The sequence below is a fragment of the Perca fluviatilis genome, chromosome 12 (genome assembly GCF_010015445.1).
Source record: "Perca fluviatilis chromosome 12, GENO_Pfluv_1.0, whole genome shotgun sequence".
NCBI lineage: Eukaryota > Metazoa > Chordata > Actinopteri > Perciformes > Percidae > Perca > Perca fluviatilis.
The window spans coordinates 34,899,566-34,915,631 of record NC_053123.1 but is presented as its reverse complement, the minus strand read 5'-3'; the positions used below and the strand labels follow the sequence as shown (position 1 = coordinate 34,915,631).

General features: G+C 44.4%; 2 protein-coding genes across 2 annotated transcripts in view; both read right to left on the bottom strand.

The window, feature by feature from the left end:
• tgfbr2l (transforming growth factor beta receptor-like) overlaps positions 1-16,066 on the bottom strand; it is a 435,413-nt gene that overhangs the window by 141,323 nt on the left and 278,024 nt on the right. The window lies entirely within an intron of this gene.
• LOC120570023 (titin-like) overlaps positions 1-16,066 on the bottom strand; it is a 208,193-nt gene that overhangs the window by 119,995 nt on the left and 72,132 nt on the right. The window contains 1 exon segment of the mRNA XM_039818258.1: positions 923-4,738. Coding sequence (XP_039674192.1) covers positions 923-4,738 — 3,816 coding nt within the window.

The following is a 16,066-nucleotide window of genomic DNA, read 5'->3' as shown; positions in this document are numbered from 1 at the left end:
GAATGGACCTAAAGGAATGTGACAGACCATGGGTTTAAAACAAAGGAACCTGTTGACACCGACATGCCAAAGTGACCATGGAAAGACCGTGAAAGTTACCTGAAGGCCAGAATCATGACAACCATTATAGCGAGATGCTTATCGACTACAGAGAGTAAAGCTAAACTTGCATGGCTGTGACGGTTCTGGCCTGTTGGCAAATATTGACCAATGATGTGGAACAAACAAGACATGGTGAGTTAGTATCATCCAGTGACCTGCTAAGGGTGCTCATGCCGAGCTATGAAAATGAATATAGAGACCAAAATGACAAATGCATCATTTCATGTGACGACAAAAGTCTTGAATTGTAGATGCTAGATCGCACCCGATACGCGTTTCAACGTCAACACATGAGCATACTGAGCAGGCGTTTCATTTCAGCCGAAGACCCACTGTAACAGAATATTGCTGCACTTTTTCCAATGGGAATTCAATTTATGCTTCTTACCCAAAAACCTCACAACTGGACATGTACCAGAAGCAATGAGAACCGAAATTGGGGAAAAATTAAAAAAATCGACAACCAAGATTACAGGTTTCCCTGACTGTTACAAAGTATAGAAGCAAAATCCTCAATAAGGCTTCTAAACCAAAAAACTACACAATCGAACATGTTCAAACAGAAATGTGATCCAAAATTGGGGAGAAATAATTAACATCTGCAACCAAGAGTGTGTGTAAAAATAAAACATGGTCGTAACATCTGTCGAAGGGAGTTGAAGACCAAGTGTCGACTCTTGCGCAGTATGCCCGTGTTGACGTTGACACGTATATCTGAGGGATCTAGTATCTACTGAACCAATGTACGTGAAAGATTAGTTGTTCTAAGAGGAAGTGGATGAATGAATGAATGATACATTAAATTCTCCTGTTATCAAACCTCTTGAGACCACAGTGAGTCTTGAAGATGTTGTAGTCCTGCCAGCTTCATTCTCAGCCTCACAAACATATTCTCCTTGATGCCTCTCCTTGACAACTTTGTTGATAACCAATGTGTATGTGTCGTGGTCTTTGGAACACTTGAACTCTTTGCCAGACTTCACCAATTGCCCGTTGAAAAACCAGTTTACCTTTGTCACATACTTAATGGTGGTGCTAAAGGTTATTTTACTATCCTCATCAATTGATACGTCTTCAAGGGAGGTGACTATTACAGGGTATTCTCTCTGCTCTGGCCTGGAAACTGTGATCTCCTCTTTAAAGAACTCCTCCCTGTGTTCCTTCTGGAAGCTGATATCCACCTGTTCGGTGGGGACAGTTGTGGGAGGCAAGGTAGTGGTAACCATAGCTGCTCCTACATCCCTCTCTCTGCCTTTCACCATAACTGACCTAACCTCCTGCTTTGAAACCTGCACCGACTGCTCAAAAGCCATGTGAGACTCGGTAGAAATTTGTACCTGGGCTGAGATGGACTGTTCCATTTTTGCTGCTTTAGATTCCTGCACCACAACCTGTTGTTCAGCTGCAGCACATTCAACTGCCATTTTAGACTCTGTCTTGAGTGCAGCAGCCTGAGATTTTACAGCAGTGAAATCCACTGCACTCTCTGCCACGCTTACAGTCTCTACCATGGATGACAGCATTTGCTTAGAGTGGGTCGAGGTGACCTGCGCCCTTTGAGGTTTGTCTAACTGCATAGTGCCTGGCTGTTCTGAGGTAAGAACGTGGGCTTCCTGATACACTATAGAGTGGAAAGCTGCCTGGAGTTCAGTCCTGAGGTCAGCTGTCTGAGGGTATTTACCCTCAAAAGCCAGAGTGATTTCCATGGGAGCACCTGTTGTTGTGATCAGGTATGTAAACATGGCCCTCTTAGGCTCTCTTTGAACCTTGACTTCCTGTACTTCTACAGCTTGTAACCTTCCTACGACGTCAGCCAGCAACACTGGCTGGTCACTGGCCACAGCAGACTGAAGGGCATCTCTGAGCTGATTACGTATATTTAGACTGAATGGTTTAGGGATCTGAATCACAAACGTCATCTCTTTGGGAAGAGGTGTGGTGTCTTTGGATTCTGATGCCAAAAGGGACAGTTTTGGCTGAGTGGTGACGACGACTTTAGTGGACTCAGACTTGGTAATCACCTGAGAGAGCTCACCCGTCAGCACTCGCTTTTCGTCCATCACTATTGACTGTCTGACTGACTGGCCCTCTTGGATCTGAACAGCAAAGTCCTGTTCTGCTGCCTGTAGAAGGATACTACTCTCCGTGGAAATCTCCTTCTCCTCAATCTGGATTGGCTCGGTGGGAAGTTTTGGCTCTACAGCCATCTGGCAGGTGAATTTATCCACAGCTGTAAGACTCTCAGTGTGACCCTCCTCTAAAGCCCGACTGTCTGCCACACTGGTGACATGCATCAAATTTAAGCGATCCTCCTTCTGCACCAAAGCTCGCTGCTGCTTCATATCAATGGTAACTGGTGTCTCCTTTGGCAGCTGCATGGGCTGGAAAGAGAGCTGGAGGATGTTTTGAGGCCTAGGCTCAGTTCGAAGCTGAGACTGACTGCCAGTGACAGACAAATCCAGCTCTGTGTGATAATCTGCTGTGAGCTCCCGTCTCTCTTCCAAGGTAGCTGCATGACTTCTCGTCTTTTCTTGTTTCTGCGCTGCAACCTGCTGGTCAGGCTTCTCAATTAGGAGAATACCCTCTTTGGGTAGCGCTTCCACAGGTTGGGTTGACTGAAGATGCAGAAGAGTAGGGGCTTCTTTCTGGGGCTGGATAGTCATGGTGCTAGCCTTGGCCTCAAACTCTGATGTGTCCTCACAAACTACTGTCCTCTGTTCATCCTGGCTAACGCTGTAAAGCAGAGTGGGACTCTTCCTGACTCCTGCCTGCTCTGGTTCTGGTTTCTCACAGGTGAAACCCTTCTCAGATGGAAGGAGGTCCTGATCTGTGATAACCTGCAGGTGCAACAACTGCTCCCCTTCTACCTGGGACTGAATGGACATGGCACTGTCCAGACTTGGCAGCTGCTGAGTGGGCTCAGCCTGCAACATTTGCTTCTCTTCCGCAGTCAGAGCCACCTTCATCATTTTATCCTTACAGAGATGGGCGGTCTCCTCAACGGGCCTCTGCAAGGAGAACTTAGTCTCCTTGGAAAGAGTCTGTTTGGACTCGCTGACTGAAGCCAAGACAGGTCGGTGCTTTTCTTTCCCAACTGAAGACTTTACAGCAGAATCTGCTGTTGCTAGTTCAGTTGTGTGGCCCTCTGCAAGCACCCGTTTCTCTGCAGACTGGACTGAGTATAAAATCTTGACACCTTCCTTAACTTTATAACCCTTCTCTTCCTGAGGTTTGGGGATATCCTGAGACTGCTCTTTTAGGAAGGGCAACTGTGACTCGACTTGATGCCCACTGACTAGATGTTTAGGTTCTGAAGTGGGCGTGACTTTAGCAGACTTCCTGTCGGACAGAGGCTCTGTGCTAACCGTAGAAAGCGTGGTGAGCTCCTCGGCAACAGCTGACATCACCATTAACCTCTTTTCTCTAGCTGCCTGAAGCTCAATGACCTCAGGGCTTTGAATGCGATCACAGTGCTGCTCAGTGAGGTCCTGACTCTCTTCAACAGACGACGTGAACGCGGTCACGTGAAGCTGTTTCACAGGAACAGCTGAAACCTGAGGCGGGTGGGTAGGAACCACAGACACCCTCTCCTCCATCTCGTGAGACTGAAGCACTGCTGCCTGGTGGGTCAGCTGCTCGCGATGGATAGTAGCAGCAGAGATGTCTAGTTCTCTAAGGGAGCCCACTTGCTCACTGGGAATTATCTGCCGGTCTTCAGTGCCAATGGTGTAAACCATCTGATCTGATCTGTCCTGACCTGGGAGGCTGACCTGGTACAAGCGAGACTCTGTTGCTTGTTCTGTCGTTGTAACCTTATAGCCTTTCTTCTGAACCATGGTCACATGCTCCTGTTTGCGAGAAACAGAGGCTGATTCTCTAAACACAACAAGCTCAGCGCTACAAGACGCCTCTCCAAACTGGTTGGAGGCCTTACAAGTATAGAGCCCACTGTCTTCCTGTTTGACACTCTTTATTTTAATGACGCCAGATCCATCTGGATTGGCTATAACGATACAGTTTCTACTGGGCTGGATCTGGAAAGCCCCCTTGAACCACTTTACATCAGGGATTGGATCACCACTGGCTTTGTAATTAAAAGAAACCTCTCCTCCTTCTGAGCACCTCACCGGTTGGATCTGAACTGTAAAAGTTGGGGGTTGACCTATGACCTTAAACATCTTCTCAACCCATTTCTCCGCCTGGCTAACATCCTTCTTTTTCACTTCGAGGTATGTGGTGCACGTTGTCTGGCCAAATCTGTTGGTGGCGGTGCAAGAGTACTCACCCTCATACTCAGATGTGACCTGAGTGATAACTAACGTGTACTCCTCCTTCGTCTCTATCAGCTTGTATATGGAGGAGCTCTTAATCACTTTTCCGTTGTGAGACCACTGAACTGTCGGCTTTGGAAGGCCGGACACTTTGACGGTAAACCTGGCTGTTTCCCCGCTGGTTACAGCTGCTGGGGCGAGCTGGCTGAGGAAAACTGGCTTTTCTTTTTTCTTCTCTAAAGAGGAAGAGTAACGTTTGGGCTCTGGTTTGAGTTCAAGTGTTTTTGTTTTCTGTGGTAACTGGACACCAGTGTAGTAGGTTTCCTCTTGTTCCTCCACAGTGGTGATGGTGGTGCTACAACGCTCTGTTAGGAAAATATTGAGCAAGACTGATAACAATATCCACAACACAAAATATATTAACATTGAATTGATAGAGGCAAATATTAGGCCTGTCCTTAAACACAGATATTCTCAAAAAGAAGTCGACTAAAACGCGTTTCATGCTTCTTGTGTTCAGCGTGGTTGGGGTGTTGCAGATGGCATGAATGGTCGCCCTGAACCTTCTTTCAGTCTGATTGTGGTTAAAGTGGTAGCCATCAGAGGGGCTCAAAGAACTGACTTTTTCTCTTATGTAGCCAATCACTGTAACGCGGTGTCTGCATTGTTACAATATCTTGGAGGTGCCTGGCTCGGCTATCAGACCCTCCGCTCACAGTCGCCCAGGCCGTGTCTGCGTCATATCGCCATCCAGACCGCCCTGACCGTGCTGAACGCAAGAAGCATGAAACACGTTTAATAGTCATAGGACTTTTGGTGCTCGTCAAAGACAAAAGCATATTTGTGAATGCTTATTTAGATTTTTCACTTTAAAGTGACAACCAGCATATTTCTAATTTATACCAAAAAAAGACCCTAGTTACCTATTAGTTGACTAGGTGATTAAGATGCGACAGCCCTACTAAAATATGTGAGAAAGAGAGATGAAATGCTTTTAGCTTGACCTACAAATGACAGAAACATTTCTAGAAAAGACCATTTGTATTTCAGCAACCATATCCAAATGTTTACTGGACTTTTACTTGTATGTTGTTGTTTTTGTCAGACAGGTTTTCAATTAAAATAATTTATTTTGTAAATGTTTTCAAAAAGCAAAACATCCTCTGTCAAGGTAGTTGCAGTTACAAAGGTGTATTGAAATCTATCTAATAACTAGGCATCCAAATTGAGTTTTTCATGCTGTAAAAACACATAATTGAAGCAACATGAAGAACACAAACGGATGACGAAAGTAGTTTGTTTTTTTGGTTATATATAAAAATTTTATTCAACACCTTTGCTTTGAACTTTACTTATAAATTACAAATCAATCAATTGGCTTAATTACAGAACAGACCTCCGGAAAAGGTCTTTATTTGGTATCAGTTCCAAAATCTTGTAATGTATTGGCACTGGTATCAAAATATATCCAATTATCACAAGTCCTACACAACAAAGGTCCTTTTTGACACCTGTATTTTATCTGTAAATGTCACAATTGATAAATTGTATTAACACTTAAAGATCAAGCTCAGACTCCAACTTTAAAACATCATCATTTATTATATAAACTCTGAGACTAACCAACATGACGTCTGTACAAATAAAACCATGAATTTCTATCTTTCTATCTACCTTTTTTAAATGTACTTATACTGGTAAATAGCACTCATACACTCCTAAAAAGGACACATATTTACAAGACATCACAACTTATATTTAAAATTTTAAAAAAGTTTCACAGTATTATCCATTTTTAAAATTTTGACTTCTCTATTATGAATTACCAGCTTGCTTTAAAATCCTAAAAATATCATTCACACTCAGCAAAAACTCTTAGACACACAAAGAAATCAAAAAAAACAAATACTCCAAACAATCTTTCCAAATCACACATCGTCACCTTCCTAAAATAATGGCCTAAGTCATTTTTTTTTTTGCCTAAATCATCTCCTCATGATGCTGGCCACCTCTGGTAAAATTGTCTACATCTTCAGTTGAACAGGTCTTGTGATTCTACACCTTTAGTATAACGGCAATGTCAAGCGTGTGACTTAGGCCATTCAATTTTTTTTGTTTTCTGAAAAACCTGAAAAAATTACTTATGTCATTATTTTAGGAAGGTGACGACATGCAACCTTAAACTGAATTGTTTCAAGTAAGCATTATGTGTTGCAAAGTAAAACAGATTACTGCTTTTGTTTCTATTTGTTATTATTCAAACACGGCAGTTCCTTTTTTGGAACCAAACTTCTTGCAGTTTAGCACAAAACCTAGGTGACATTCAGAAAACATTTTTCTTTCCTTCTGCAAGATATCAAAAATATCCAAGTTTGCTTTCTCATTTAATCGCAGTTCTTGAGTTAAATGCACCAATGATGCACCAAATCCAGGATTCTATAGGGAACTATAGGGTTTTTTGACAGGGTTCTGTTTTTTTGGCCGAACCTTAGAATTTTTTTCCAGCAAACCTAACCCTACGCTTGCACTAGGCGCACTACGCTGGTTGCCGTAATGACGCCGCCGTTGATTACAGGAAGGTGTTTACGTAGGTGGAGTGTTCAATGCAGTAGGCTATGAGAAAGTGGACATGGAACTGGTGAACAGAAAAGAAGGCCATTCAAGTCCAGCTACATGTTCAATTTGCAATGGCGATTTGTCTGGTGGTGGCGAGGACCCTAAACAGTACACAACATGGCTGCTGTTACAACATTTGGTATGAACCATCTGAAAGAATACGAGTTGTGCACGAAGGAATCTACAGACAGCAGCCAAAATGCAGCAACTTCAGGTACGGCAAAGGAAGGACAGTCACAACTAAAAACTGGGAGTAGGATTCGGTATTTGGTTTTGGATTCAACAGAATCTTAACCAGTGGATTCGAACCCCAAAAATCTGGATTCGGTGCATCCCTAAAATGCATGTTTCTTTTTAAAACACCCAGTTTCTACATGGCATGTAGTTTTCACTGCTAAATATATGTTATTTCACATTTTAACTCAGAATAACTACTGATTTCTGGTCAAACCAAAACTATGCAGGGATGTCACAGTGCTGGCAAGTTTGCCTGAACCTTTTAATATTTTTAAGTTTATCCTGATTCATTGATTCCAGTCCCAAGTAAAGGTGGTACTGTACATGCATTGTATTGAGCTCTAATGTTTAATTTCCTATTTTATTTTATTTGTTTAACTTTGGCTTTGTAGCTTCTCACAAACACTGTCGCTAATTTAACAAAAAGTAATATTTCAAAATGCCAATGATATGTATTTCTGTGAAGGTTTTGTGTATATAAGATGTTTGCTTTGCCTAATATTCCCTGATGTGAACAGCACAATGTTGAAAATCAGACCGATGACATTTTTCTTTGAGCCGCTGTCACTACCCGATGTCCAGATGTGAGTCCTGCATGCTCAAATTTAAACGGTTTACGGCATAACGTGTCATAATGACATTTGTGAAATCCATAAAATAATAAACTTTTCTCATTTTAAACAATAACAGAAGATGGAAATCATTTCAAAAACGTTTTAGCTATCTATGATTGTTTGATTGCTAACGTTAGCTCAAAACGCCATTCAAGTGACAGCCTTTGTTGTGTTTGATTGCTAACTTGTAGCCAGCAGTGAACCAACTTTGTTATGTAGGTCCATTTTTATTGTATTGACATTACAAAAGTCTCTCGTTAGCAGGTTCTTGTAGACTACTTCAGACATTACAGAAATCTCTCGTTAGCAGGTTCTTGTAGACTACTTCAGACATTACAGAAATCTCTTGTTAGCAGGTTCTTGTAGACTACTTCAGACATTAAAGAAGTCTCTCGTTAGCAGGTTCTTGTAGACTACTTCAGACATTACAGAAGTCTCTCGTTAGCAGGTTCTTGTCGGCTACCTGTAGCAAAGTGACACGCATGCGCAACTCATATCTGCACTCGACTCACATCGGGTAGTGACACCGCTCGATTTTGAACAAAGCACAACCAATGTAGTTTGAGAAGGCTGTAATGATATACTTCATAACGTCATCTTTACATCTCAAAGCAGCTCACATTTAAAGTGTTACCAGAACAAAAGCAAACATAAACCAAGATATTTTTCAACCACAAATTGAAATAAAACAACCGTTTACACAACTTACAATAAGTAAAGAAAAAAGTATCAGCAGATTTATCTGTTGATATTATTCAACCACTTTTTCCCTCCCAAGATACATTTTTCATCACTGACAAACATTCACAGACTGTTTTCCCCATGACTACGTACATACGGGCTGGTTGGCCAAAGATTATTTCAACTATTCTACGATGTTCGGTAAGTCTTAGCTTTGCTGTTAGACAAGTACTTGCAATCTGTTAACAGTGATGAGCAAGCAATGAGAAGAGAAAGTTTTTAGAGGGCTCATAGGCGTTTCATTTCAATTTTGCTTCACTAATTTTCTGTTTCCCAGTAGAGCTTTTAGACCTTTTAGAGTTTCATTGGTTGTCATGTTTTTTTTCCTCAAGAGTTTTAAAGAGTCTTAATCTTAAGTATGTGAAAACAACTAGAGCTGCAAAGATTAATCGATTAGTCGTCAACTATTAAATGAATCAGTTTGAGTCATTTTTTTATGTAAAAACAGTGAAACTTGTGTGATGTCAGCTTGTTAAATGTGAATATTTTCTAGTGTCTTCTCTCCTCTGTGACAGTAAACTGAATATCTTTTAGTTGTGGACAAAACAACACATTTGAGGGCATCATCTTGGGCTTTTTGGGAAACACTGATCCACATTTTTCACAATTTTCATACATGTTAGAGACCAAACAACTGATCCATTCATCCAGAAAAAAATCCAGAGATTAATTGACGCGACATAATTGATAGTTGTAGCTAAAACAACCATGAAGTAGTCAAGAATTATACGACTAAAGTAAATTTCTCTGGACAACCAGCCCCTTAAACCTCTAAAATACCTTTAGCAGCGCAGAAGTTTCAACGCACCCGGCTGTGTTTTGAATTATGCACTTGTACTCGCCAGCATCACTCTGGGTCACGTTAGTAATGAGCAGATTAAAATGGCCTGCAGTTTTCTCCTGGATTATACACCTGCCGCCTGTGACTCGGACTTCATCTTTATACCACTCGGCAGTGGGGTTTGGCTTACCATTAACCAGACACTGGAGGATAACTGGCGTCCCTACCGCTGCTGTAACGTTAGTCAACGGGATGACACATTTAGGCGGCGACTCAGTCACCTGGAACTGGAAGCTACACATATCAGAGGACTTCCCTTTGAACTCTATCTTGTCATCCTTTGCTGGTTCAGCAAATACATCAAAGTTAATGCTAACGTACTTCTCTCCCTGTTCGCTCATTTCGCTGTCAGTCTTGGCCACCAGCCTGACTGCCCGCTGCGACTCATCTGCCTCTTGCTCAAACTCAAACTCAAGCTCAATTTCTGACACCTGCTCGCTGTCAAAAGACGTGTTACCGACCACCATGTCAAACTTCTGCGGCTGGACTTTGGCGCTTCCGAGAGACACCGCGGTCAACTCCCTGCCTCTGGTCTTCCCTGAGAAAGCCCTGGCATTTAACACCACCAGACAGGCCCTACACAAAGTCTCCCCGACAATGTTAATAGCCCTGCAGGTATACACGCCGCTATCCTGTGTTGTGACTTGACAGATCTTCAGGAAATGGTTGTCTCCATCGGATGAGTGCAAGTATTTTTTGTTATTGTGAGGAATCTTTTTGTCACCTTTGAACCAGGAAACGATGGGAGATGGGATTCCCATCAGTGAGCACTCAAACATGACAGTGGTACCCTCTGGGGTTTCCATGTCACAGATGGGATTGATGAACCTTGGAGGCATCTCAGTGACCTCAAAAGCTATTTTTAAATCATCATGCTCCTGAGTGACAAAGTCCACGGCGCCCTCCTCATAAATACTCGGTAAAACATCCAAAGATATGATCATGCTTTTGTTGTCGGCTGTGTACTCAGGAATAGTGATGATCTTAACTTGTCTCTCAAATTCTTTCACCTCGTTTTCATCCAATTCTACTTCGAGCAGAATCTCCTGAGGTGAGGGAGAACGAGAAGAGTCATCCTCCTCCACATCAAACTCCATCACGTGCTGATGGGTGACAGCAGGAGGGGCAGGCAGGAACCTCACTTCCTGTGATACAACTCCCACTAAAGCAACACTTCTGGCTTCCCCGACATAGTTCACAGCCTCGCAAATATATTCTCCCTGGTCGGCTTTTGTGACATTGTGAATTGTTAGCGAGATGCTATCGCCATCCCTCTCCATTTTAACTCTGTCCTCCGCCACCAGTTGGGTTTTGTTGCAGAACCATTTCACCTCTGGGGAAGGGAGGCCAAACACCTCAGCGTAAAACGTTAGCGAGTCATTTTCAAACACTCTTTTCCTAATGAGAGGTTTGAGGAAAGCAGGAGGAATTCCCTGCACTTTCTCCTGAAGGGTCGCCAGGCCTATTCCCTTTGTAAGGTATCGATTCTCGTCCACATTTATTCCAGGAGGTGTTGTTTCAATGCCCTCGTCACCAGGAGAAGTCAAGAACTGAACTGGTGAGAAGAACATCTCGCTGGAGCCTCCTGTCGAGGGTCGCTTATGCTCTACAGGGGAGAAGGGGTATTCCTGAGGGGTCATAAACCCACCAGGTGAATCAGAACTTGGAGTATGGAAGGACATGTGAGACTTGGGAGTCTGGAAGGACTCTGCAATCGGCTGCGAGACCTCGGTAGATGAGCCTGGGGTGTAAAACCGCTCGGCTACCTCGGCTAGCTCTTCGCTCACAGTGCTGCCAATCTCTATTGACATCTCTGACTCAGGGGACAGAGGTCTTCCCCAGTCTGTTGGAGGGTTGTAATAGTCATAAACAGTGCCAAAAGTGACTTCCTCTTCCTCCATGGAGCCAACAGCTGCTGCTGCTGCTCCTCCAGCTTCAGCTTCTGGGGCCTTGTGCAAGCTTCCTCTTTCCTGTAAAGATGCAACCAAGCTTTGAGGTTCCAGAGCAGCAGCATCAGGAAGAAGTGGTTTCATTTTGCTGTCTACTTTAGGCTTGACCATAAGCGGTTTAGGTTCTGGCTCCAAGTAATCAATGCTCTCATCTTCACCCTTGATTTGTGCAAGAGGCTCAACTACATCACCAGCTATTTCCTCTGCTACTTCTGTCACATCGGCCTGGGACTCTGGCATACTTAGGAAGACACCACTGTCCATCGATGGCTCTGGAATGGAAATCAGCTCCTCACCAGCAAGTACCATACCTTCAACTTCTGCAGAGAAAGAACCTGCAGCTGCACTTTGTCTTTGTTTGAGAGATTCAGAAGTTATTTTAGGCTTATCAGCTTCTTCAGCTGGAGCTGAAGTTCTGACAGATCGTTTTACTGATGGGACTTTTTCAGATTGGAAAGGAATAAAGCTACTAGTTCTGTCAAATGTACGCACAGTGTCCTCCCTCACCATTTCCACTTCACATGCCTCCATTTGTTGGGGCATTTGAGCAGGTTTCTGTGCTTTAGGCCTCACCAGGTTTGGAGACTCTTGCACTTCCTCCACAAACTGTTTAAGTACACCGTGGCTTTCTGTTGAAACTGCTTCCTCTTCAACATCACTAGAGATCTCACAGCCTTCCTCCTGAGAGGAGATGGGCTGGGAGGGTTTGGAAGATACAGATTCGGGTGCTAGAGGGTTTTGAAGGGAAACAGATTTTTCTGAAGCAGGAATACTTTGAGTGAAATCTCGTTCTGCTCTTTCATGAACATCTTTGGGAGAACCTGGATTTCCTTTTGTAGCAGCAGCAAGGCTTACACCACCTTCTGCATGGAGTCCAGGTTCAATGACTTGTTCCTGCTGGTCAAGGGAAATGGCCACCGCAGGAATAAATTCCTCAGGGAAAAGTGTTTCCTTTCTCTGCTCCTCGGGAGAGGGGGGCGGCAGCAATGCAACTGCAGAGTCTGACTCAAAAGCTTGTTTAATCTGAGAAACCTTTATCACAGCGGCAGAAGCCGACAGACCACATCCGGATACAGTCGGAGGCTCTCTTGAGACACTAGGTCTGGATTTTGGGGCTTTGGCTACGCCCGATGGAGCTTGTGAACTCAGAGGTTTATCTTTCATCTTACTGATACTGTCCTCAGTGTGAGTGATGGCAGCATTGTGGAATACGGCAGGTTTCTTGACATCCTCGGAAAAACTGCCACCCTCTGAGAATTGCACAGGCTCTGCGACTTGAAATGACACATCAGAGATGCTTGTAACCTCGCCCATCTTATTTCTAGCAACACATTTGTACACTCCAGCATCGTTGTATGTACAACTGTGAATATAGAGCCTGTACACTTTATCATCTACCTCACTTCTGTATTTTCCGGCCGTGATGTCGAGGCAAACGTCGTCATGATACCATGCGACATCTGGGGCAAGTTCACCTGTGATTACACACTCCAACACAGCAGTGTTACCCTCAGAACAGGAGATATTCACTAATTCGCTGACCACATGAGGAGCTTCACCAACTACATCAAAGGAGAAAGTAAATTTGTGTTTGGCAGTCTGAGATGCCCCTTCATCGCCCGGCACATCTGAGGTTTTCTCCGTAAAAGCTTGAGGTTTTTCCTCACTGATTTCCTCTGTCATGTCAGGGAGAGGAGTGGCAGCGGTAATTCTGATTTCTACAGCTGAGGAGCCAAAAGATTCATCCGAGCAGAGACGTCTGTGGGTCACCACCTGAGGCACCTGTAGTGTTGCCTTTCCTGAATCCATGTAGGTCTTAAGTTCTGCTTCCATCGCGCTCTCCTGGTTTTCCTCACCCTTCTCTAGCTCCTCTGTAACTACCACCTCCTGTGCGGCTGCCGACTTTCTCGCCACTTTTTTGTCGGAGATCTCAAGAGTGCCGCTGCAGATGGATTTGCCGTTTTTATTGGTTATGACACAGTCATATGTCCCCTTGTGGTCTGTTGTTGGATAGAAGACAGTGAGCTTCGATTTGTTAGATTTGCTCATGATATCATAGTCAGGGTTGTCGGCTATTGGGTGGCCATCTTTGAGCCAAGTGACTGTGGGTACAGGGTCACCCTGGAATTGGCAGGTAAACTCTGACATCTCACCGATTTTTGCTTTGACTGAAGATATTTCCTTCACGAATAGTGGAAGGGAGCCTCCAGCACTTGTATCCCCTTGTTTCATCCTGTTCGACTCTTGAGTTTGGTAAACTCCTTCTCTCAAATTTGACTCCTCTCTGGCTCTCCTTTCATCTTTCTTTATAGCTCCGAGTTCAAGGCTTTCTGCAATCATTGCACACTCCTGTTTTGACCTTTTTGGATCTCCGCTTATTTCCTCTCTTCTCATACCTGCAAAATCATTCTGTTGTCTCCATTCGCTGCTCTCTCTGGTAGATCCCATCTCCTCTCTTGTCCCTCTCTCCTCTCTTACATCTGACTGAAAGCGTTGGTAGCTGGATTTATCTGCAGCCATTGGATATTCCTCCCTGCTCTGTCTCCTTTCTGCCTCTCTTTCCAGATTGTGTGGTAAACCAGCATGAGTAGGAGAATGCCTTGTAATTGAAGAAGGCTCACAAGGAGGAGATGGTTCGTACCCAGCGGCATGTTGAAGAGGTGAAGGTTTTTCTGTTGATATGGCTCCACCAGCAAGAGTTGGAAGCTCACTGGGATGGGTTTCATGAGAAATGCCACCACGATGAAGTTCACTATCAAATGTTGGAACTTGGGACTCAAACAGCAACCCCAAGCCAGGCTGTTTGATTGATTGATTCCCCAAAGCCCACTCAGACTCCAGTTCAGCTACTTCATCTTGTTCGACACCATCTTGTTGCCATTTCAGGATGCGCTGAGCCAGTGCTTCCTCCTCGCTTACAAAGTACTCACTGTCCCTCTGCAACCTGGTCTCACGACCTTCTGTTGGAAGCTCGCCAGCAGGTGGCCACTGCAGGCTATCGCCCTGCTGATCATGGAAACCAGCAGGAACCGACTCGCTCAAAAGAAACTTCTCTTTGGCGTTCTTTCCTGGTGAAGTCTTCTTGCTGCGGACCACTTCAGGTTGCGATTCCAAAGCAGACGCCTCTGCAACATTTAATCCAACCTCCGTGGTTTTCTCTGCCTGGATCTGGGAGTAACCCTCTACCCATTCGGACTCCGGCTTCACAGCTTGCTCTTGTTCCATCTGAACATTTTGTTGCCATTTCATTATCCGCTGAGTCAAGGCCTCCTCTTCACTGACAAACTTCTCACTTTCATTCTTCAGCTCGGAGAGGTTCTCCCTTGACAGCTGAAGCTCACGTTCTTCTCCTGTCTTCTCAAACAACATCTTCTCTGCTCTGGTTTTTGCTCTAGGCGATGACTGAGCTTCCACTTCTGCTGCTCTTGATTTTAGTCTGGGGGATTTTTGTGCCAGCATGAGTGATGCTTCAGTTTCCAAATCTCCTGGTCTAGCTGTTGTTCTGGCCTTAGGCAAAACGTCAGATGTTTCGCCCTCCTCGACTCTACCTTTTATTTTAGGTGACTTTGGTGTTGAAATGGTAGCATGGTCTATAGCTACACTTTTCTCCACCACTTCCTGCTGGGTGCAAATGTGCCCCTCAGGCTCAATGTACTGTGTCTCTGCTGGCACAGGCAGATCAGTTTCCTCCTCTTCTGACATTCGCATACCATGCTGCCATTTCCTGATCCGCAGGGCCAGGAGTTTTTCCTCACACTGCATCCGTTCAGCTTCCAGGCTCTTCTCATACTGATCCCTCAAAGACTCCCCTTCACACTCCTCTTGGTGTTGCCCGGCTGTTTCTGGTGTTACAGCTTCACCAAGGAACCTCTCTTTGGTAGATTGCCTTAGCCTGGGTGACTTTCCCAGTCTGTCCTCTTCTCTGGCTTTTGTTCTAGGTGAATACTCCACTTTTACTTCTGCTCCTCTAGCTTTTATTATGGGGGATGTTTGTGGTGGCTCAACTTTAATTTCTTCTAATTTGGCTTCCGTTGTGGCTGACGTTTTAAGCAAGGAGGCGGACATTTTCATTTCTTCTCCTCTGGCTTTTACTTGAGGTGATTTGGGTGTTGGCACACTTGCACCTTCATGATCTACCAACCTTGCTTTCATTCTGGGTGATTTATGGAAAGGTGAAGGCATGGCCTCAGTTTCTGCAGTTGCTCTTTCCTCCGTCACTTCCTGCTCCACAGGCTCCATGTACTGCATCTCTGCTGGCATGGGCAGATCAGTTTCAGGGTGAAATGTCTCCTCTTCTGACATCCTACTTCCTTGCTGCCATTTCCTGATTCGCAAGGCAAGGAGTTTTTCCTCACACTGCATTCGTTCAGCATCAATGCTTTTCTCATACTGAGCCCTCAAAGACTCGCCTTCACTCTCTTCAAATGGAGCAACGGTTTCTGTTGTTGCCATGTCTTCTTCTGTTAACTTCTCCCTGACGTTCCCTTGAGCAGGCACAATTCGACCAGATTCCCTGCTTTCAGTGTACGTCGTAGTTTCTGGGTATGCTAATGTTTCAGAGTACGGGACTTCAGGGTGACGTAGCTTGTCCTCAGCCTTTGTAGACTGCACGTTTTGGTCAGCGAGCACACTGTGACGTTCACTTACCATTTGGTTGAATCTAGCATCTGCCCGAGACTCAGCGAAACTTTCAAC